This window comes from Pelodiscus sinensis, chromosome 2 (assembly GCF_049634645.1).
Source record: "Pelodiscus sinensis isolate JC-2024 chromosome 2, ASM4963464v1, whole genome shotgun sequence".
In the NCBI taxonomy this organism is placed as follows: Eukaryota; Metazoa; Chordata; order Testudines; family Trionychidae; genus Pelodiscus; species Pelodiscus sinensis.
The window spans coordinates 170742271-170766400 of record NC_134712.1 but is presented as its reverse complement, the minus strand read 5'-3'; the positions used below and the strand labels follow the sequence as shown (position 1 = coordinate 170766400).

At 44.7% G+C, this 24130-nt stretch overlaps 1 protein-coding gene across 7 annotated transcripts in view; it reads left to right on the top strand.

The window, feature by feature from the left end:
- BMPER (BMP binding endothelial regulator) overlaps nt 1-24130 on the top strand; it is a 211958-nt gene that overhangs the window by 119424 nt on the left and 68404 nt on the right. For all 7 annotated transcript variants that reach the window (XR_012901885.1, XR_012901884.1, XM_075921755.1 and 4 more), the window contains 2 exons: nt 8814-8859; nt 20212-20541. Coding sequence is in view for 5 of the 7 variants with exons in the window: in XM_075921755.1 (XP_075777870.1) it covers nt 8814-8859; nt 20212-20541 (376 nt within the window). In the remaining 2 variants the exon portion in view is untranslated. The remainder of the gene's footprint in view (nt 1-8813; nt 8860-20211; nt 20542-24130) is intronic.

The window sequence follows — 24130 nt, the reverse complement described above, 5'->3', positions numbered from 1 at the left end:
GTGACAAACTCCTGTGAATTAAAATTTGTTTTGGTGACTTTTTGAGAGCTCAGGACAATGGCAGAGTTGTTCTAGAATATGGTGTTTGCCTTTGGATCTCCAAATGCTATTGAGGCAGGGCCATTGCATCAGTGAACCGTAGGAACACTGTGTGGTTCTCCTGCACCTTTTTGGTGTTTCACAGGAGCTCAGTCCTTTTACCAAGGGCCTCGTAAGTTTCACAAGCGAGGAGCTCTGCTGTTGTATGCCTTAGAGCAGGGGTGGGCAATAATTTTTAAAAGAGGCCACTTCACAAATTTCTGAAGTGGCCCCAGGCCACCCCAGAAGACGATGGGCCAGGAGACATCTTGTGCTTCCCCACCCACAGACCCTGATTGGCCTGGGAGTGGGGGAGTGTGTGAAGTCTTTGCCCCTTCCTTGCCTCAGTGCCTACAGAAAATCACCAGCTCTTTTAAAACAGCTAGCAGTTCCCTCTAGGTGCTGCAGCGGGAGGAGACCTTGTTCATTCTGCCTGCCCTCAGGCCAATCATGGCCTGGGGCGGGGGAACTTGTGAAGTCTCTTGCCACCTGCCCCTGCCCTTCCAGGAGTGAATGGTGGTTTTAAAACAGCCAACAGTTCCCTCTGATGATGTGCACCCTGGTTGGGGAAGGAGACTTTGTGCACTCTCCCGTCCCCAGGTTTTGATTGGCCTGAGGGTGGGGAAGCAACATGGTGGCCACGGGCCAGATCCACCGGCTTGGTGGACCAGATGCGGCCCGCAGAGGCCCCTTTGCCCACCCCTGCCTTAGAAAGTGTGCAGTAGTGTTACTCTTCTGAGAATATTAGGAGGTCCATGGTAATTCTTAGTGAGTGCATAGGAGATGAGACCCTGGGACATCTAGACTAGCACATCAAGTTTTCTATGAGAATTCTTAGGAACATGGCACTGTAGAAAATACTGTGCCCTTCTGTAGTGTTCTCCATTCACCTAATTTAAGTTTTCATGGTTCCTCGGAGCTCAGGTTGCTAAAGTAATTTAATATGATCCTGGGACCCCAGTGCAAAATACAACATTATATTATATTTCATTTAAAGTAAATGTAAAAATTGAAACCACTGGAAATGGCCCATTAAGGTAATAAATACATGTACTGTTCAAACAATCAACTGAGGAATAAAATGCCACATGAAAATTCACCTTATGCATTTCAGTAACAACTTTAACTGAGACCCATAAGGCTCCTTCAACATTGTCATACTGTAGTTCTAGCATGAGAGGTGTGAATCCTAGACTCATAAGTGAAGTCAAAGGAAGAAGAGCAAAAAGAGTTAGAAGTCGTCCATTAAAAATATCAAGATTTAACTTAGCAAAATGCTTCATAAGAAATAAACCTATAATTCCCCTGTTAGGTTAAAAAACTTTTACCTGAAATCCTTAACTGAATTGTGCCAGTTTAGTTTCTAGGTGGAGCTGGACTCCCAATCCAAATTAACCTTCTCAAAATAGGAATGGGTTCCCAGGGATAGAGTAAGCTCCAAAATCTAGAATAAGCTTCTGAACTGAGCTAAATTCCCAGGCTGTTTCATGCTTCCAAACTATACTAAACTTCCAAGCAGGAGTGAGCTTCTGAGCTATGATTCACTTCTAGACTAAAACAAACTCCTCAGCTAAACTAAACACCCCAACTGAGTTCCCAAACAAGAGTCACTCCTCCTCATGGCTAAATAACCCACTAGTGCCCTTCCTCCACATGTACTTGATTCTAACCAAGCCACTTCCTCTTGTGACTCAAAATGGAGTTTCACAATCTGAAGTAAACACTATTGCCTTTTCTAGTTCCAAAACCCCTGCCTGTTTTGTCTCCTATCGCTAGGACTAGGTATCCCAAAATAAAAATAATAGGCAGCAGGTTTAAAACCAAGAAAAGGAAGTATTCTTCACACAATGCACAGTCAGGCTGTGGAACTCCTTGAGGATGTTATGAACATAATGACCACAATAGGATTTAAAAGAAGACCCAGATAGATTCGTGGAGGATAGATCCATCATTGGCTATTAGCCAGGATAGGCAAGAATAGTGTCCCCAGACTGTGTTTGCCAGAGGCAGGGAGTGAGCAGCAGGGGATGGATCACTTGGGCTTTGTCTACACTGCAGGGTTTTTGCGCAAGATGTTTTTTGCGGAAGAGATCTTCTGCAAAAACTTCTTGGGCAAAAGCGCATCCACACTTCAAAAGCGCATCACAAAAGCAATATGCTTTTGCATAAGAGAGTGTCCACACTGCATGGACGCTCTTGCGCAAGAAAGTTCTGATTGCCATTCACAGAATGGCCATCAGAGCACCTGTGTTTTTTGCAATAGACTCTTTTTGCACAAGAACCCTGTAGTGTAGACACAGCCTTGGTGTATGCCTGCTCTGTTTATTCCCTCTGGGGCACCTGGCATTGACCACTGTTGGAAGACAGGCTATTGGGCTAGATGGATCGTTGGTCTGCCCCAATATGGCAGTTCTTATGTAAGCACAAAATCAGTCCTTTACCAAAACATCACTATAATGGATCCCCCTCCCCTTTCCAAGAGAATACTGTGTTTTTACAAGATAAGGGTTATTGGAAGAAAAAAAGGAGAATGCAACCCAATGTCTTGGGTTCCAACTTCCTCTCTCTCCTTAAGGCATTTTAAGCCAATAACATACGTTACTCATTTGATCCTTTCATTAACCTACCTTGTGCAAGACTATTCTGTCATAAACTTATACAGCATTGATCAAATATTTCACGTAATATAAGATATATACATGGTAGTGATGTGTGTGCTGCAAGTTTGTAAGCATATTATAAACTTGCCTGAAGAAAAATTGTACAAGATACTATATTCTTTCAGAAAAAAAATATCGGTCAGATCATGATTTCCTTACTAGCTCTGAATAGCATTCTAGATCAGAGTGGGAAAATTCTAGCCCACGGGCTGAATCTGGTCCACAAGGTTAATCCCTGGCAGCTCTTTTTTGACCGGATACCTGTGGAAGCACAGGCAACATAGCAGACTAACCCTGGAGGGCAGCTGATTTTTTTTTTATTACTCACCCCTACTCTAGACTATGTGTAGATACACTCTCATGGAACTACTTGCCGAGTTAAGGCATTGCTTGGTGTGAATAATGATGACCCCATGTAATCATACCATTAAGTCCTGTGTCATAGAATACACAAGGGTGAAAGAGTTAAAGATGTGCAAGTAAGCTTATGTATTTTAGACCTTTACTTATAAAAGCTTAAATCTTCAGCTTTAGCATTCTGTTCATGAAGTTTTCCTGATAGAATATGAATTCATTCATCAACCTAGCTCTAAATTAATTTGGACTTTTCCATGTGACTAGGAACTGGTATCACACTGGTAAAACAGTAGATGTTTTTTTCTACCCAGTAATCATTTGTATTACTGCTGGGACTTGTGGCAGGTTGCTACACATTATCGGACTATTTCTACCATTTCTTTCAGTTTTCCCAAGGTTATACATATTTATCTTACTTTTTTATTATCTAATCTTTTCTTATTTCTGATCATTTCAGGAAGTGACTTTCTGAGCTTCTTTGTTTTATGCATACTGAGGCAATGTAGATGTCTATTTTAGTGCCCTTCAACCACTCTGATAGTAAAGACAGCCCTGCTTGGGTTTCCAGTGAGCCTTTTGGCTTATGGTTTCTAGTTCCACATTCAGATCACTGATTTCTTCCAGCACTCTCCTGATGTTACCTTGGGCTTCATTCTACAATATGCTGAGCACACTGGCCTCAATCCAGCAAAGTCTTGAAACATTCAGGTAGTCTGCTGAAGCCAAGAAGCAAATTCTTATGCTTAAAGTTGAGCATGTACTTAAATGCATTACTGAAATGGAGTTAACTCACCATCTTCAGGGTTGCATGCCTGTAGAGATTCTTTAACCCTCTTCTTTTTTTAAAGGCTAGGTCTCCCCTACAAACTTACATCAGTATAACTACAGTAAAACTCCATGGCTGTGTCTACACTGGGCCACTTATTCCGGAAAATCAGCCGCTTTTCCGGAATAAGCTGCGAGCTGTCCACACTGGCCCTTGAATTTCCGGAAAAGCAACGATGCTCTTCTGTACAAAATCAGCCGATATTCCGGAAAAGCTACGCTGCTCCCGCTCGGGCATAAGTCCTTATTCTGGAACACTGTTCCGGAAAAGGGCCAGTGTAGACTGCCCAGTAGTCTTTTCCGGAAAAAAGCCCCGATCGCGAAAATGGCGATCGGGGCTCTTTTCCGGAAAAGCGCATCTACATTGGCCACAGACGCTTTTCCGGAAAAAGGGCTTTTCCGGAAAAGCAGCCTGCCAATGTAGACGCTCCTTTTCCGGAAAAACTGAAAATGGAATAGTATTCCGTTTTAAGCAGTCCCGGAAATTCATGCCAGTGTAGACACAGCCCATTAGTCCGGCATCCAATGCTCCGGGACTCCTGATGGTCCGGCACCATCAGGAACCCGGAAATGCTGGGGCTGCTGAAACTGACCAGAAGCTCAATCGGGGAAGCCGGGAGCAGAGCAGCTGGGGTGCTGCCGGGTGGGTCTGGTAGCGCTGCCCCTCGGGGCTGCGGGACCAACCCGGCAGCACCCCAGCTGCTCTTGGGGACCCCTGGGGCAGAGCAGCGGGGTGCTGCCGGGTTGGTCCCGCAGCGCCGAGCGGCGGCGCTACAAGACCAACCCTGCAGCACTCCAGCTGCTTTGCCCCAGGCGTGGGATTCAGCTGCTGCTGAAACTGACCAGCATCGTCAGTTTCACCAGCAGGCTAAATCTGGACGCCTGGGGCAGAGCAGCTGGGGTGCTGCCGGGTTGGTCTTGTAGCGCCGCCCCTCGGCGCTGCGGGACCAGCCCGGCAGGACCCCAGCTGCTCTGCCCCAGGCGTCCCCAAGTCAGCCGCTGCTGAAACAGATCAGCGGCTGATTCCAGGAAGCCCGGGGCAGAGCAGCTCTGCCCCGGGCTTCCTGGAATCAGCTGCTGATCTGTTTCAGCAGCGGCTGAATCGGGGACCCCAAGGTCAGAGCAGCTGGGGTCCTGCCGGGTTGGTCCCGCAGCGCCGTCCTTTGGCGCTGCGGGACCAACCCGGCAGCACTCCAGCTGCTCTGTCCCAGGCGTCCCCAAGAGCAGCTGGAGTGCTGCTGGGTTGGTGCCGTAGCGCCGCCCCTCGGCGCTGTGGGACCAACCCGGCAGCACCCCAGCTGCTCTACTGCAGGCATCCCCGATTTAGCTGCTGCTGAAACTGACGAGCAGCGGCTGAATCAGGGACTCCTGGGGTAGAGCCTGACTATCGTAAGGGGGGTCTATGAGGGGTCTGGGGTGGCATCCCCTCCCACCCCACTCCAGACCCCTCATGGCCCCCCCTTTCTGATAGTCTGGCATATTTGATAATCCGGCACCCCCTGGGTCCTAAAGGTGCTGGATTATCGGAAGTTTACTGTACATTGCTCAGAGGTGTGAAAAATCTACATCGCCGAGTGACAGTTACACCAACCTAACCCCTGTGTAGACAATGCTATGTCAACAGGAGAGCTGCTTCCATTGACCTAGGTACACCTCTCAGGGAAGTGGATTAACTACACTGATGAGACAAGCTCTACTGTTGGTGTAATAGTATCTTCACTAAAGCACGCCAGAGCTGCAGCTGCACTGCTTTATGTGAAGGTAAGCCCATATTCTCCTCATTTATCCTTCCTCCTCTCTTAGTCTTTATTCTTCCAAGTCCTTTGCTTCCTTCATACTGTCTCCATTCTCTCTCTCTCCTTTGGGTCCCGTGCAATTATTTTCTATCCTGCTCCTGTCCTCCTGCCACCAGTACATACCACATTCTGACTGGTGATATCAGCCTGAGCTAGCGCTGAGTTGCTGTAGATAGATTTCTTCCAATGCTGCTGTGAAAGTACATTGTGATGTTGCAGCATGAAATTGCCTCTGAGCACTATTTCTGTGGAATAATGATGTGAAGGAACGGGCTAGTTCCCCTCTCTCATGGGGTCCCACTCACATTCCTAATTGGCCCTCTGCTCAGAGTTTTTCACAGGCCACCCTGCCTCTTCGGCAGTCTGTTAGAGTCTCGGTTTCCAATAGCTCGTACACTGGTACCCGCCCTTAGCGGACGGGGTAGGGGAACCCAGACCCTCCCTCTGTCACTGGTCCTAGGCCAGGGCCCTAAGGGCAGGCACAGACAAGTTCCTGTCCGGCTGATGGGGATTCCTGCCATAACTCGTCAGCCCACAGGCCTTAGCAGGGAAGCCCTGCCCTGGGCTACTTCCTATCCTGGCTACAGCTGGGGAGGTCCTCACCCCTCCCGACCGTCTCCTCGACCATAGCACGTGGCTCACCAAAGCCGGCCGAGCCCTGCCGCTCTCCCGCCCACTCACTGCGGCGACCATCCTCTTTCCTCCTTCGACTCCCCTCTTCTCCTGTGTCCATTTCCCTTTTGTACCTCCCGCCTTGTCTCTCCTGCCCCACCCATCCCCATGACGTCACCCCGTGACCCATCCCTCTGGCCACCCCACCCCTCTCACGTCATTCCTGGCGTGCTCGTAATGCACCCGAGGCATCCCGTTCCGGTTCGCAGCGCCACCCCGCTGTGCTGCAGCGTGCCAACATGCAGCGCAAGCAGCAAAACAGGCTCTGCACTCCCCACAAAGCAGGGCAACGGGGGCATTCAGAGTGTGGGGCAATCGCACCCCATCACAAATTACTTGAGCTAAGTTCATGGCACATGATGCTTCCAGAGGATTTGACACCATGGATAAATTTTGAACCCATGAACTTCATGTGAGTTTAAAATTTATTCAGAACACGTTCTCCCATCTCAAGCACAGACAGTGTTTAATTTTATACACATCTGTTATTGTTGCAAACAGAAATTTGCTGTTTTTCCTGCAGTGCCAAATGAGGCACAGAAAAGCAACAGCTGTTGCTATTGCACAACCAACCCCTTTCTCCCCCCCCAACCTACTTAATCTTGTCATTTTAAAAAAGTCCCTCTAAAACATAGACTTAGAAAATCATATAAAGAAGAGAAATAGCAGAAAACAGAGACTTCAGTGCAGTCTGCTTATACATATTCAGAAGTAAAAATGGGATCACATCACTTATCCCACTCCTAAGGGAACCCTCAGTGCTCGCCATCCCTTGCAGCACATGTTAGCAATAATGGGCTTCCTTATTATACAAGACAAAAACAGGATCCCATGCCAGCATAGTGGCTCAAGTAACCAGCCTCAGCAGGCTGCCTTGCAGAGTCCAATTTCACTTGAATTCCTGCCACTTCCAGCTTGGCTGCTGATTTCAACTTTTTTATTCAAATGGAGCGGTAAGAATATTCTGTGCGATGTGTAGGCATTAAGCTGCATGACTCTCTTTAATGCTAGTAAGGGTTCCCTTAGTAAATCTTTCTGTATAGTATTTGAGGGTGTATATGGCACTTAGTTAAAAGTGTTTTATTAGAACAGGTGCTTGAGAGACAGAATCACAATCTGGTCCCTAGTTCTCCCATTGCTCTGGGGCAGAGGAAACCTGCATGGGCGCTCTACCTGCTGCTAATTACTTCTCCATTCTCACCAGTTCTTCTGCTCTGGCTGGTGCACTGAGAGGGGCAAAGCCAAAGCTCTGCCTATTCGCTGCCTGCTTGTATGGGAACGGGAGTAGCAACCCTATAGAGACTGCTTTCCCCTTCCATGAGTTGCTACCAGTGATCTGGAGAGCCACACAGGGAGGTAGGAAAGTGCCATATGCCCCTTGCTTCCTGGCATGGGTATGTTGGGTGATTTACAATAGCACTCTAAAGCTGCAAAGCAGTTTCAGTTATAATCACTGTAGGTTTCACTAAGGGCTTGTCTAGACAAATGGTTAGTTTGTGGTAAGCTAGGATGTGAATCTGCCCTGCAGAAGCCTTCTGCAGACTAACATTTTTTTGTTGGACAAATTCTCAGAAACATCTGCCTTTCAGGTTTCAATTTTCCATGTTTATTCTCAACTTGAAGGTGAGGTTCAGTGAATTTGAACTAAATCGGTTAGGCTGCTTTTTAATTCAATGATGATTGAAAAAGAACACATACACGTGCACACACACAAACAAAGGTGCATATTTCTTAATTCTAGCAATATCGATTTGAGGCAGAACTATTTTAAAAAACCAACACGTTGGCCTGGGAAAAGTAGATTGAGCCTTTGTTGAACACTGCTAATATTGGACCAAAATCTTTACTGGTGTAAAAAGTTCACTTATGGGGTTTCTCCCATTGCCTCCAGAAGAGAATTTGTTCCACTATTTCTAGGTTAGTAATACAATTTTATAAGGGATATCACCATCCAGGCAAAAGAATTTGAAAAAAGTTGATTTGTGCCAGTAAGATCTCTTACTTGTATTTGTAGCTGGATGAATGACTCTCTTTAGTAGGGATTTCCCATAAGCAACTGAAGGATACAAGCTATCTGCATCAGAAATGAACCATATGTATTTTATGGGGAAAAGGTTGGAGTGAGTTATATAAAACAACTACTCTACTTTAGATAGCCATGAATACATGAGTACAAATCCCCCCTCCCCACCCAAGAGAAAAGTAGCAACAGAAAGTTCTTTTAGTATTTTATTTCTTAGGGGACTGCCAGGAAGCTTTTTGAATAGTTCTGTCTGTTTTTAACACCTGATATTTGAAGCTGTAACCAGGGCATTGAGTTCAAACACAACTTGAACTATTTTCAAAGGTATTTGCAGCCTTATAACATCACGGTCATTGCTCCAAAAACTCTTTCATTAAACCAATCTATCTTTTTCCCAATTAGGGTAAGATCCTGAATAGAAAAGGATGCTGTCCTATTTGCACTGAAAGTGAGTAAGTTCCTTCTTCACATTTAAAAATTCTCTTGTATTCTATCAGAAAAAGGTTATAGTTGAAATGTGCTTGCACGTCGTCTCCCTCTTTTTAGCTGGAGGCAGAGGGAGGCTCTCTTAGCAGAGGACAGAGTTAGTATAACACCTCCCACAAATTGAAAATAAAATATTTGTCAAAGAGAATTTCTAATCTTCCAAATAGCCTTTTTTGTGTGTGTCAAATTAGAGGAAACATTTCTCTCTCTGCAATATAAATTGTAATTTGCCTGTGAAATTTGTGCCTAGAATGAATCAAGTAACATTTGCTGCTACACAGTCTAAGGTAGTGATATGAAGAAATATGAAGCATAATCAGATTTCATGCTTCAGGTCCTTAGTGTTGATTTGTGGGAGTCAGAAAAGGGTTTGCAAAGGAAAGGTTTGCATAAGGAAGTCCGTGGCAGAGATGGGGAATATACTACCTCTTGATACAATTCTGTGTTTTAGCTAGAGCACCATCCTTTTCCTTCCATGGACCTAATAGCAAAGTGTTTAAGCATTTGCTCATATTCACTCCTATTCAGCAAAGCACTTAAGCCAATGTTTAACTTAGAAGTAGGCACATGTTTAAGTGCTTTACTGAATCAGTATAAAACAACTACTCTATAGGGTTTTACTGCACTGCTGAATCAGGGCCTTAACGCTTTATAACAGAGCAATTAAAAAAACTAAAAAATAATTTCCATGGAAAATGTCTGGTTTTTTGTCTAAACATTTTTAACTTTTTGAAATTTATCAATCAGCTGTATGCAGTACTCTTTGGCTAGAATGAGTCCAGGTCTACACCAGTGGAGAAAATCAATGCAAGATACGCATCTCCAGCAATGTGAATTCCGTAGCTGGAGTCAATGGTACCATGCATTAATTTTCTGGGGCGATTCCACAGCGGGAGGTCAACAGGAGAAACTCTTCCATTGACCTCCCTTACACCTCATGACAGCGAGGAGTACAGTGACTGACCAGGGCGTCCTTAGCATTCAATTTAGCAGGTCTTTATTAGACCCACTAAATCGAACCCCAGAAGATCAATCGTCAGAGCATTGATACTCCGGTAATTGCAGACATGGCCTGAGTCACATTGGTCATAGAAATATGTGACATAGGCTATGTCTACACTACACTGATCTACCAGAAAAAGTTATACAATTGCACTCTGCAATTTGCGTACCTTTTTCTGATACATACAGTCCCCGACTTACGTGGATCCGACTTATGTCGGATCCGCACTTACGAACGGGGCTTTCTCGCCCCGGAGCTCACAGGCAGCGATCCGCCACCTCGACCTCCGGGGCGAGAAAAGCTGCTTCCCGCCCCCCTTCCTCTGTCTCCCCCATCCTCCCCTCCAGCCCCACAGCCCCCAATCTTCCCCCAGCTCTGCTTCCTCTGGCAAAGCCTCAGAAGCGCCGGAACCCGCCGCTGCTGCGGCTTCGCTCACGGTCTCCAGCAGATCAGGGGCACCGGGAGCGAAGCCCCAGCCACGGCGCGGTCCCGCGCCTCTGAGGCTTTGCCAGAGCACACAGAGCACACCCGCAGCTAGTGTGCCCCCCCCCTCAGCAGACCAGGCTTTTGTTGCTGGACCCTGGGGCAGAGCAGCTGGGGCGCTGCCGGTTGGTCCCGCAGCGCCGCTCTGGGCGCTACTGGACCAACCCGGCAGCACCCGAGCTGCTCTGCTCCAGGCGTCCTGATTCAGCCGCTGCTGAAACTGACCAGCGCTGACTACAGGAAGTCCGAGGCAGAGTTGCTCTGCCCCAGGCTTCCTGGAATCAGCGCTGATCAGTTTCAGCAGCAGCTGACTTGGGGACGCTTGGGGTTCTTAAGTTGAATCTGTATGTAAGTCAGAACTGGTGGTCAGTTTCAGCAGCGGCTGAATCTGGACGCCAGTTCCGACTTACATACAGATTCAATTTAAGAACAAACCTACAGTCCCTATCTTGTACGTAACCCGGGGACTGCCTGTAGTTTTTTCGGAAGAGGCTTTTCCAAAATTTGGCCCATCTACACTGGGCCAAATTTTGGAAAAGCTTCCTCTGTCGGAAGAGCCCTTCCCCCTTGTGGGAGGAGGAAGACAGGGCTTCTGAAAGAACGTGTCTGCTCTTCCGCAAAAAAAAGCAGAGGAACAGATGTGTTCCCTGGACACGGCGGAGTTTTTCCGGAATACCCCGTGGTACAGACATAGTCATAGATTCAGAATAAGAGAGACAAAAAAGAGATGCTGATGGGGGTGGATGTTGAAATAAAGCAGAATTTGGTTTACAGGTATACATTTTCTGTGTACTCAGTTCCAAAGGCACAAAAACTTTCAGAAACCTGTGTCCAAATATAACCTTTCATAAGTGTCATGAATGAGGCGTCTTGAGTCTTGCTTTAGTGGTCGCTTGGTAAATTACAGAATCACAGCATGACTTGACCTGATGTGCAGTTTCCTGAAGAAAATCGTAGGCAATATTTTAAAGTAAGGAAAGGATCATTTGAAAGGGAGGAAAATTAAAATCTTAAATGGATCATGTGTAATTCACTACAATTGAAAGCCTTTCTGAGCTGAACTCAAAGTATTTGGAAATGTAAAGTGTGCCCTTCTTTTAGACATAGCTAAAAGGAAGAAGATGAAAGTAATTTTTCTTCAGAGCTATTTTCATCGAATTACAAAGCATTCTGTTCTCCAGGTGCCAGGAGGTTGACATATTTGTTGAAAATAAAAACAATTAAATTAAGATCAAAATGACTTTTGAAGGTCACAGAAATTTCCATGGTGATTTATGTAAGCAATAACCCATAACAAAAATGAATCTAAAAGCTTAGTGTTTTAACTACTGAAAAAGAGTGTGACACTTGTATACCTGCTGTTATTGAAGAACCAGCTGTAGCTCATCAAGTGACACCTTACTTAAGAACAGATTGGCCCAGACCCTGGGCAGAAGTACACTGACTGGGGAGTGCAAAAGGAACCATACCCGTCTTGCAATTTGGGCCTCATTCAGCTCCTCCAAAAGTCAGTAAATGTCTTTCCTGCAGGCCACTTCTGTGCAGGTGGGGACAATGGCATTCCCTCCTAGCAGCTGTAGAGTTTCTAGATAAAACAGACAGAAGGGAAGTTATGGCCTTGTCCCTCCTACCCACACTGGCTGGACAGAGAAAGAGGAGCATTTTACACCACCCTAAATCATGGTGAATTAGACAAACTCCTCTGGGCCAACTAGAGGGCCAAACTTTCTTGGATCTCCCTGTGGGGTGGGGTGTTTCAGCACTGACCCCAATGCTTTGGGGTGGAGGGAAATATCAGGCACAATGTAGGTTATATAGAAGAATTGTAAATTTTTTTTTAAACTAAGACTTCCGAACTATATGGTTAAGTGCCAGATTATCAGAGGTATTGCAACAGCAGCTTGCTTCTGATGAGATAAGATGTACACCTATTACACCAATTAATACATCAGACATTTCTGGCTGTCCCGCAGACATGACTTCCCAAAGCAAAAACAACATAAGAGGTACAAGAACATACCGTGCTCAGAAGAGCCGAATGCTGATATGCGTAGTCTGTTTCTACAGACTGGGTCCCAAACAGTCATTGTTAAAAGATGGGGTGGGTTTTTTTAAGCTTAAAATGTATTTTTCAGAACCGTTCGTGTCAGAGAAAAAGTATCTAATCTCCTGAAAGAGTAGTGAATCCCCTGTCTAATACTTCTGGGATTAACCGTGCTTAAATTTTGATACATCACTTGCTAAACTCAATGGCTGGTGTACAGTTATTACTAATTAAACACAGTGGTCATGCAGGTGGAAAATGTCATTTAGTTCAACAGTTTAGTTTATCCTGTTGTAAAAGTGTAATGAAACATGGAATTTTGGGTCTGCTTCACAAAAATTGCCACTGACATCAGTTCCATAAATTAGTAATCCTATGTTATACCACAGTCATTTTCATATACCCTACTACCACCATTACGCTATTTTTAAATTACATTAATAATCTGATCTCAACTCAAGACTCAAAAGCAAGGCAATTTGGAATTCAGGTTAAATCTCTTGTCTTTGCTTAGAAGAACAGACAGAATGTAACCTGTAAGCTTCTATTTTTTCCCCCTCTCTCTTTTTACTTAGAAAATATCCCAACCAGTTTCCTCAGAGCTCATTCAGGTTAGATGTACATTAAAGGGAAAAGTTGACTTAAGGTACGCAACTCTAGCCAGTCTGCTAGGGACTGCAATTATCTAGGTCACAGACAAATTTTAGATCCTTGCCCTTTAAACTGGTAGAGATGGACTATATTGTATAAGATGCATACAAAGGCCAAGATTTTCTAAAGGAGAAAACAAATGGTAGGCTCCTAAGTCGATCTTATTTTTTAAAAGGCTAACCACTCACCAGGTCTCACTGAAGTCAGCAGTTTGGAAAATAAGGTCTTTTTTTTTTTAGTCAAAATGTAGGCTTGGTATGGAATTTGCAAAGGACCTCAAATTAATTAGGGATACAATCACCTAACTCTGGGAGATAATCACCTAATTCTGTTCTGGTCTTTTGAAAATCCCAGACTTTCTGAAATCTTGGTCAAAGACTAAAAGAGGTGAAGACAGAAAGTGTGTGCACATAAATACAGGAAAGTGTGCTGGCCTCTTTACAAGTCCAGCTGTTGGTACATCCACTGCGAGACTTCAATATCACTGAAGAGGGCTGCTCATATACCGGGGTGGGTAATAAGTGTCTCATGGGCTGAACGCAGTTCACCATGGTTAGTCTCTGGTGAACAGCCAGATGTTTTATTTACCTGAGCATCCATTGGTACAGCCGCTCTCTGCTCCCGTTGGCTACAGTTCACCATTCCAATGGTAGCTGCAGGAAGCAGTGTCAGCCAGAATGCTAATTCCTGCAGTTCTCATTGGCTGGGAATGGGGAATTATGGCCAATGGGAACTTGTGAGCAGCTATACCTGTGGACACTTAGGTAAATAGGATGTCTGGCAGCCTTCTAGGGGTGAACTGCATCTGGTCTACGGGCTGCTTCTTGCCCAGCCCTGTCATACATTGTTCACTAGAGAACCAAGTGCTTTCAGTAAGTCTCATGTGGGATAACTTTTGGGAAAAAAGAACATAAAGCAATTTGTGACTGAAACCTTTGTGGGTGAGGAGGAGGAGGGAAAAGCCAGGTACAAATGGGAGCTGGAACCTTTTTGTGTCCTTTGCCCTTTACAATTCTATTACACTCTGTATTTAAGCTTTCTTTTCAGGCCAACAAACTTTTTTGTTGGCTAGTGTGTGAGGTATCTCACATACACTCATGGAAACTGTTGATTTAAAAAAAACACCCTCTTTCTAACCAAACTTTCAGAAATAATTTATAAAAAGACATTGGAGTATAAAACAATTTACACTATTCATCAATAACGCCTTTTAAATTTCAGTTCTTAAAGTAAACAACCACATTTGGATCAGGCACTAAATTATCCAGCCCAGAATATATTCTTTTTTTAAATTAAGTACACTGCACCAAGTTGACATATGATGTGACATGATGTAACATAACATAACATAAAACAACATTACCCTGCATAACATATTAGAAATTAAAAACAAATATTTCTTTTGGATCCTGTCAGCACTAACAATTTAGCTGACACTAAATGATGTTTGTTCTGTGTGGTTTGATTCTTAAACATTTTCTTCTTAGATGAAGAAAAAAAGATGCCTGTGAGGTGTACTAGGTAATATTATGTACAATAACTCCATATTTGTGGCCTCTAAAATCATAGACACATTTTTTCTTTGAAATTTTCACCATAGTTTGGGCTATTTTGTTGTTACTGATTTCCTTGTTTTCTTATTTTATAAGAAAAATTAGAAAGCTGCAAAAATGTAATGATTTGAATAGAAATAATATCAAATTTCTTAAACAAACAAGGAAATATTTTTTGAATTTTTTATCCAAATAATTACATTAGTACATAGGAAAATACAGACAAAATGCTTGTATAGTACTTACCAAAAGCATCAGGAACTGATGCTGTAGTTCTTTAAATGTGTAATTTCCACTTGAAATCAATAGTACTGGTCATGGTTAAAATCATTAGTGATACTTCCATCTGAGATTCTCAAATGTATTTACCATTATTAATGAAATTGTCCTCATAAAATCACTGTGAGGTGACGAGGAGTATCCTTATTTTTCAGATGAGGCACACAGAAGCTGGTGCCCACATTTCAAAAAACAGCTCGTGTGTGTGTGCCCGTGTGCTCATTTGGTAATTTGTAGGCATGATTTTCTGAGATGCTAAGCCTCTACAGCCCTCATCGACTTTATCTGGTGTTGTGGATGCGCTGTATCTTTGGAAAAAGTTAAGCCCAAAGGGTCAGCTGGGCATTCAAACATAAAGTGGCTTAGCTAAGGTTGTAGAGGAAAGAAGGATGGCCTGTCTCCCAATTCTGTGTCTTATTCACAAGACCATGCTTGCTTTCATCTTCATAGGTTTGTATTAGTCCATTTTATATACAAGAGCCTGGATTATCAGATAAATCTCTGTAGGATTTTTTTTTTCACTTTTCAAATGATAAATGGTATTTTTATAACTTCTTTACTTGCTTTCAGCATTTTAGTGATAACTACCTGATTGCTCTGGGTAATATAATATTTTGTTATTGCACCAAGTTCCCTCCCCAAACAAGTGTACACATTGGACCTCCCTGGTCTGGCACTGTTGGGGACGTGACCAGTCCCCAACAAGAGAATTTGCTGGACCAGGGAAGGAGTCCTCTGCCCCCTCTACTCCCTCCCCAGCAAGGCTGTCCGTTGTGTTGCTGCTGTCTCACCCCTGCTCTGGGCTGCCATGGATGGCTGGGTTTTCCAGGCCCCAGCACTGGCCTTGTGCTGCCATGGACAGCTAGGTTTCCCGGGCTCGACACTGCCACATGCTGCCGGGCTTCTATGGCACCCAGCGCCATGCTGCCATGGGCAGATGGGAACCTCCAACCTCTGGATCGTCGCTATTGCAGGCAACCAAGGTTCTCCAGCCCCTCACTGCTGCATGCTGCCTGGGTTCTATCTCCCCAATGCCAGCCCAAGCACTGCTGTCGGGCTCCTCCAGCCCCACCGCCCCCAGTCCCGGCTGGGCTGCTGGCCCTCTTGCCATTAGGTTTCCGGGTTTTATTGTCCAGGAGCAACCATGGTCCTGCCAGACCATGGATGTTGCCGGACCAGAAAGTGCCAGATTTTAGAGGTGCAACCTGATATTGATGCTTCAAAAGCTGCTTTTTTGTACACCTGTATTCTGTTGATTGCAGCACTGTACACATATTTGCCTTATAGACTATTACTTCAGAAACAGCAGTAATCATCTGATAGTACCATTGCTATGGCTTATTGCTGGATCAGCAGACTGAATCTCTATGGGTGTGTCTAGACTACAGGGATTTTTTGAGAAAAGTGGCCTTTTTTCAAAAAATCTTTACCTGTGTCTAGACTGCCACCTCATTCTGTTGACAGTAAATCGAAAGAATGCGGTGGTTTTGTCGACAGTGGTAAACCTAGTTTTACAAGAAATAATGCTATTTTTGACAGAGATCTGTTGAAAAAGGGTATGTGTGGATGCGAGGAAGGTGTTTTTTAAAATAAACAAATAAATAAATAAAGGCCTTGTGACAGACGTGCGAGGGTCCGCACTGCCGAGGGGGAGGACTCCCCCTCCCCGGAGGCGGAGAAGGCAGGCCGGCATTGTGGCCGGCCGTGGCAGCCCCGATTCCCGGCTCAGTGGGGCCGCGGGTGAGTGGGGAAGCGGCGCAGCCCCGCCGCACGAGAGGCGGGGCCAAGTTACGCCGGCGCTTCCTGGTGTGAGGCGGGGAGAGCAGATGAGCCGGTGAACGCCGGGAAGCATCGTGGGCGGGGTCCCCGTCGTGCCACCCGACCCCATGGCACGGAATGATGCAAGGGGGGTGGGGCACTGTCACTTGGCGTCCACCCCCGGGCCGCTTGAGGGATGGATGCTTGGAGGAAGCGGCCCTGTCCTGGTGGAGAGAGGGAGGACCTGCCTCCGTGCTGGAGGAAACAGTGTGGGATCCGTGGGCCCCTGGAGCACCCAGGAGGACCAGAGACCGACCAAGCGAGTCTCACAGCTCCTGGAACATGGACTTCTGCATACGGAAGTTTCGGAGCAAAGTCTCGACATCCCACTGCTCCATAACAAGACGGTCCCACCAGTCTGAACTGGTGTCCAGCTTCCAAACTCGCCTCTCCAGGAATAAGTTAGGTGGCATGGGCAGTGGGGCTGCCACCCGAGTGAGGGGCTCAAAGCTGGGTTCTGAATCCGGATCTGCCACGAACATCATGATGGGCTCATGAAGATGCAGCAGAACTTCAAGCATCACTGTGGGGCCATCGCCTGCCCAAGGGCAGCTCCGGTTCCATGGCAAAAAAACCCAATTCAGAGCACAAAAACCAACCAGGAAACAAACTGCTGTGGTGTTCCAGAAAGCAGGGCACTCAAAGCAAGCACTGCAGAAGCTTTGCTGTCCCTCTAGGAGGTAGGCAAGCCAGCTGCAGGAGCAGAGGAATAGCTGTTCAGGGGGGGTCCCTTTAAACACGTGTCTCTGCAAAGAGCATGCTGCAGGATCTGGAAGTAAAGGCTGCCCCCTAACAGAAGTACTTCCAGGTGCCCTTTTTTCAACAGAGCATCCAGGCAGTCTGGTTGCTCTTTTTCAAAAAAGCAGATCGCTTTTTCGATCCGCTTAGTGCAATCTAGATGTGCTTGTCCGAAAGAGGCTTTTTCAAAAAAGCCTCTGTTGAAAAAAAGGCGTGTAGTCTAGATGTCCCCTATAATATGAGTCATTCCCCTTAATACCTAGACCCTACCACTGAATTCTCCTCTGACTCTCTCATCCTGCATAGCTCATGCATGGCCTCTCCCCTGGAAGGGAGTTAGACTCTTACTTAGGCTGTATTTACACTACCAATTACTTCTGTATAGTTTACATTATTCAGGGGTGTAAATAATCCACATCCCTGAGGGATGTAAATTATACCAATCTAATTGTCAGTGTAGATATCAGAAGACCTTCTCAAGCCAACATAGCTATCACCACTTACAGAGACAAGAGTTACAGTAAACTTGCGATAATCTGGCACCTTTAGGACCCAGGGGGTGCCGGATTATCAGATATGCTGGACTATCAGAAGGGGGAGCTATGAGGGGTCTGGGGTGGGGTGGGGGATGCTACCCCAGACCCCCTCATAGCCCTCCCTTCTGATAGTCCAGCTCTGCCCCAGGAGTCCCCGATTCAGCCTCTGCTGGTCAGTTTCAGCAGCGGCTGAATTGGGGGCGCCTGGGGCAGAGCAGCTGGGGTGCTGACGGGTTGGTCCCGCAGCGCCGCTCCTAGGCACTACTGGACCAACCCAGCAGCACCCCAGCTGCTCTGCCCCAGGTGTCCCCAAGTCAGCCGCTGCTGATACTGATCAGCGGCTGACTCCAGAAAGCCAGAGGCAGAGCTGCTCTGCCCCGGGCTTTCTGGAGTCAGCCCTGGTCAGTTTTAGCAGCGGCTGAATCGGGATGCCTGGGACAGAGTAGCTGGGGCGCTGCTGGGTTGGTCTGGTAGCGCCAAACCTTGGCTCTGCGGGGACCAACCCAGCAGCACCCCAGCTGCTCTGTCCCAGGTGTACCCAAGTCAGCTGCTGCTGAAACTGACCAGCGGCTGATTCCAGGAAGCTGGGGCAGAGCAGCTCTGTCTCGGGCTTCCTGGAGTCAGCCGCTGGTCAATTTCAGGAGCAGCTGAATCCGGGACAGCTGGGGTTCTGCTGGGTTGGTCCCGCAGCCCTGAGGGGCAGCGCTACTGGACCTACCCGGCAGCACTCCAGCTGTTCTGCCCCCTGCTTCCCGGATTCAGCGCTGGTCAGTTTTAGCAGCGGCTGAATCGGGGAAGCTGGGGGCAGAGCAGCTCCAATGATCCGGCTACCCGGAGCACTTCCGGGTTCCTGATGGTGCAGGACCATCAGGAGTGCCGGACCGTCAGATGCCGGACCATCGGAGTTTTACTGTATTAAGTGGATGGGAGAACTCTCTCTTGTCTTAGAGCATCTTTACTAGAAGTGTTACAGTGATGCAGCTGCATCAGTGACACTGAGTTGCTATAAATGATGTAGTGTAGACTTCAGACTGCTTCGTTTCTTCGTGCACGGATTGTGTTTGTGACGTGCCTACTACTGTGGGTGCCAGTCTATAATTGGTTCTCCTACGTGCCACTGAAATAGAAAACATTAATAAAAATAATAATCAGAATGAAAAATGTGCTTTGTTCCCACTGACCTGTGACTTCTCTGACATGCTCACAGATGAGAACCCTAGCCAGAAATTTGTTGTACATTTGTAGAAAATTATTATGTAAATAAATCACGCTATTATATATGCACAAAGTGCTTGTTTTTCAGCCAATATTGACTTGAGCCAACAGAACCATATCAATTAAAAAATCAAAGTGGCTAAGTTACAGATGATGTTTTACAGAATTATATCATGAATGTGAGAGTACATTTTATGTGCATGCATTAGATTCACTGCTAGACAAGATTTACAGCTACTTTATGTCTCTGGAGCAGAGTAAGCGAGCCAGAACAAACAAGTGAATCTGGCCAAACAGCCATATCTGTCTATCTCTATAATATGAATGTTATGTATGTAAATATATAAGCCTGTAAGCCCAGATCCAGGTACTGCTGAAGTCAATGGCACAATGCCAACTGAGTTCAATGGGGCCAGAATATAACTTGTTTTTATATATAATTAACATAAGTTATATCGTGGAACATATATATGTTCCATATTTCTGTTACTGTTAACACTTTCTGCCTGCAGTAACGCCTATGTGCCCAGACTTTGGTGCCTGCCGAGAGCCCCAATACTTCCGCTGGGTTTCGCACAGAAACAGGGATTTGGGCCCAAGCATAGATATGATTGCAGGATCAGGGCCTTTGGTTGCTGGAACAGAAAAAAAAATCTAACATAGTTTATCCCACCTGTTCATTTCTTTTCTACATTTAATTCAGGTTGAGGGGGGGAGTAACATTGGTTGGTTTGTTTTTTGTTTCTAGCTGGTTTTACATGTATGGATATTTATTTCCCAAGCATGAAAAGAATGCTTAAATTGGAAAAAATAGAAAGCAACAAGCTTGTTGTTTAGTTTTTAAAAAATTGTTGTTGTTATTCGTTACCTCCAATTCCACCTAACTGTAAATTTTTGGGCCTATAAGGTTGGGCTGTGTCTCTTAACTTCTTGTCAACTGCTTTTCAAATGTCAATTGGTCTTGATGGTGCTTTTGTTTCTCACTCACCTGCAGAGCCTGGAGTTTGCACTGTATTTGGAGACCCCCACTACAACACTTTTGATGGAAGGACATTTAACTTTCAGGGAACCTGTCAGTACGTTTTGACAAAAGACTGCTCCTCCTCTGCCTCGCCCTTTCAGGTGCTGGTGAAAAACGATGCTCGTCGGACTCGTTCTTTCTCTTGGACAAAATCTGTGGACCTTGTATTGGGCAGAAGCACTATCAGTCTCCAGCAGCACCTCACAGTGAAATGGAATGGGACCCGGATATCACTGCCTTGCAAGACTCCTCAGTTTCAGATCGACTTAGATGGTTACTTGCTGAAAGTGACAACCAAAGCAGGTGGGGCTTGCTCCAAATCAGAAACATTGGAAGAAGTATAAAAGAGGCTAATATCGTGGTGTGTATCTAGTGAAATCTCCAAATGCAACAATTCCAGAATTGGAAATAGGAAGAAGCAATAATTCCATGGTACTAAACAGGTGCACTTCGTGCATAAACAGAGCTTTATGCAGGAGGATCTCAAAGAGCTCCATCGATTATTAATTAGTTCAACCTTATAGCATCCCTTTGAAGCAGCAAGAGCGGAGATTGAGCTGCAAATTATAATTTGTATACAGAACCTCTTTTCAAAATGTGTTAATTTCTGCAACTGGCAACCCAGTATGTAAATGCACACGAATTTCACTTCCAGTGACTTCCAAATTGTTTGCCTATGGTCACCATGTGACAGTAGCTGTAATACTGAATCAGTGGGTAGCTAGTTCTCATACAGTACCTTCATGTTTTCAGTCACAGTAATAAATTGTGCCCTATATTAGGATGGATAAAATCACAGTTCCACACCTACAGCAAATAGCCAGGAAAAGATCCAACAAATTGTATGTGCAAAATTGTAGACAAAATTTACTGGGTATGCCAAATTATGACACCTTGCCCCTGCATAACGTGGATCCCTGCACTGGGTTTGTTCCTCAAAACGGTAAGGCAGATTTTTGTGCCTATCTGTAAGATGCACACAAGGTGACCATTACTCAAAAGTTCTAATTAAAAGCATCTTGAGGGGTTCTCATTGCAGTCAGCTGAACACTGTGAATTCTGATGTGGAATTCATTAGCCAACCACAATCCAGAGAGACATTCTAAAGATGACTGGCAGCTAATCCTGCTGCTGTTCCATTTATTGTTGACATAAGGCCAATAAACGACTGCACACATCTTTGTCCCTGTGGTGGAAGATGTAGTGCAAATAAAGCAAAATGGCAACATCCTGAATAGTATGTAACTGCTGCAAGTTATAGTCCAACTAATTCTTCCTTTTAACAGACAAGGATCAGATTTCTTTCACTAAATACATCACTAAGGGCCAGTTCCTCTCTGCTGGGCAAATGAGGTCTAAAAAGCAACACAATTACCTGGCTCCTCTGCTCAGGGCCAGAACATGCTACGGGCTGGGAAGGGAGATAGAATGTCTTGAGCTCCATAAAGGAGTGATTCTAGTGCCATGCTCCTTGATGGTGCCGATAATTACTCAAGTGTATTGAAGAGGATTTCTGGCTTGGTTGAGACTTTGTCTAAAATCCCCATGTTGGAAACTGAAGATAGCATAGCTGATATTACGCAGGAATTGTCCATTCTACCAGTCAGGATGGAGGAGCATTCAGTCTGCGCAAAACCTGTGCAGTTCCTCCACACAAGTCCCATTTGCTGAGGCTTTGTGTACAAGCATTTGAAGCTAAACCCTTAGAGCACAATCTTTGCTGCCAGATCTGGAGACTTCATTAACTGTGAAAAATCCTGCAGCACAATTGATGTGAGCCCCCAGCATGAGAGACTCAGTATGGGACATGCATAAGTGAATAATGAATTTTTAAAAATTCTGTATATTGTGCCAAGTGAAGCGGAGTGACAAATTGATTTAGCACCCCCTCCTCCCCAAAAAAGGGAAAATTGGAAAACCCAAAAAAGCAACTCAAAGAATGTTCCTATTCTGCACATCCCCAGATGGGGCAGATGCTGCATCCTTTGGCTTCAAACCCTGCCAATTACTTATATCCTGACTCCCATCCAAGAGAATGGGAAACTCATCTATTCAGTTAAAAAAAAAAAGTCACCATCATTTTCAAACAGTTTGCCTAGGAGACTGTTTGTGTCAAACCTTGTTCCATACAATAATCCCCTTTATTAGTTGGTTTATTTAAACATACTCATTTTTCCACATATGCAGAAACAAAAAGATACACATTATACAGTGTGATCAGGCAAGAATGAAAATATCATGTATATTACAGTAATAGTTAAGGCCTTAATATAAACAGTGTTCCTTCTTATCCAAAGGGAGAAAAGGCTCCATTAGGGAGATAAATCTTTATTTTGTTCATCAAAACTAAAGCAGTATCACTGAATGACTCTAAACAATAATGAATCTAAAAATGTAGTGTTATGTAGTAACAAAATGTTTACTAGGCCCTGAAGATTCAATCAGGGTATTATAGAATTAAACTATATGAAGCTTTAGAAAAGTCCTGGTTTACTAATGTGACAGTTGCCATCTTGTTCAGCACTGGGAACTGAACCAGGAACTAACACATTTAGAAGTACTAATGTCAACATCTTGAGTTAAAGAGCCATAATTTGTAATGGGAGACACTAACCAACTGTAACACTGATTTTCTCTGGATGAGGCTCAGAGAGAGGGGCACATGGACACACACTGGGTGAATAGATACAGGAACATTTACAATAGTTTATATAGGGCTGGATTGTACAAGCCTTATTAATGCTGTAGATTATAAGCAGTTCCACTGAAGTTACTGAATCACTTTTCAGAAATCAAATTGCTGATGGAAAATAAATATGGAATGCCTGAAAACATCACATTTAGACACCCATTTTCTGGAGCTCAAGTACTCACCAACATGAATAAGGACTGTGTCATCTAACACTTACTCAATATTACTCTTGAGCAAGTTGGGTGGAGGCCATTCTTCCTTCTAGTCCATTTGTGACTCCACTTCAGGTCAGCAGCCCCATGAAGCTGTGTAAATTAGACACCTTCGAAATTGCAAATGAAGCCGGAATTTAAATTTCCCATGCTTCATTTGCATGATGGCGATCGCGGTTTTTTTTTTGAAATGGGGCTTTTCAAAAGAAATACAACTGTTTAGACAGGGTTTGATTGAAAATAAACCCTTTTTTGACAGATCCTGTACTCCTCAAAAGGGTTTTATTTTCGATAGATCCCTGGCTAAATGGCAGTTTTTCTTTAGAAAAGCCACGTTTTTGAAAAAAATGTGGCCGCTATTATGCAAATGAAATGTGGGAAATTTAAATCCCAGCTTCATTTGCAATTTCAAAGTGTCTAATTTACATCCCTTTTTCGAGAAAAGGGATGTAATCTTGACACTATCTAAGAGAATGAGTTGAGCATAAACTCTAAGGCTATGTCTAGACTGCCGCTTTTTGTCAGACTGTTTTCCAACTGTTTTTCTGACTGTTTTTTCGGAAGAGCATACTCATTCCCAGAAAAACGCCGTAGTCTAGACATAGCCTAAAAGTAAAGTTATATTCAAGATGAAGTAAAACTTGGATTTGGGATGCCCAAACTTTGGGGATGTTTTGATTTGGATTCACGTCTGAACTCTGTGGCTCCATCGAATTTCTAGCACTGAAAAACTATTCTGCAAACACGGTATTTCATCTTTATTCTATGTCAGTGACTCTTCCATATGGAAGAGGTTCAGTTTAAATGTCAATAGCACGATTTTTTTTTTCTGAATGCCAGCACAGCAAGCTTGTATGGGGTCTGAAAATCAAGCTGTATTTTATTTTGTGCAGTGTTGTCAGAAACAAAGATGGCTGGAGTTACAAGTAGTCTGGCAATCTTGTTGATGCATGAAGCAGCAGAAAATAACTTTTTCCACCTTGCTGCT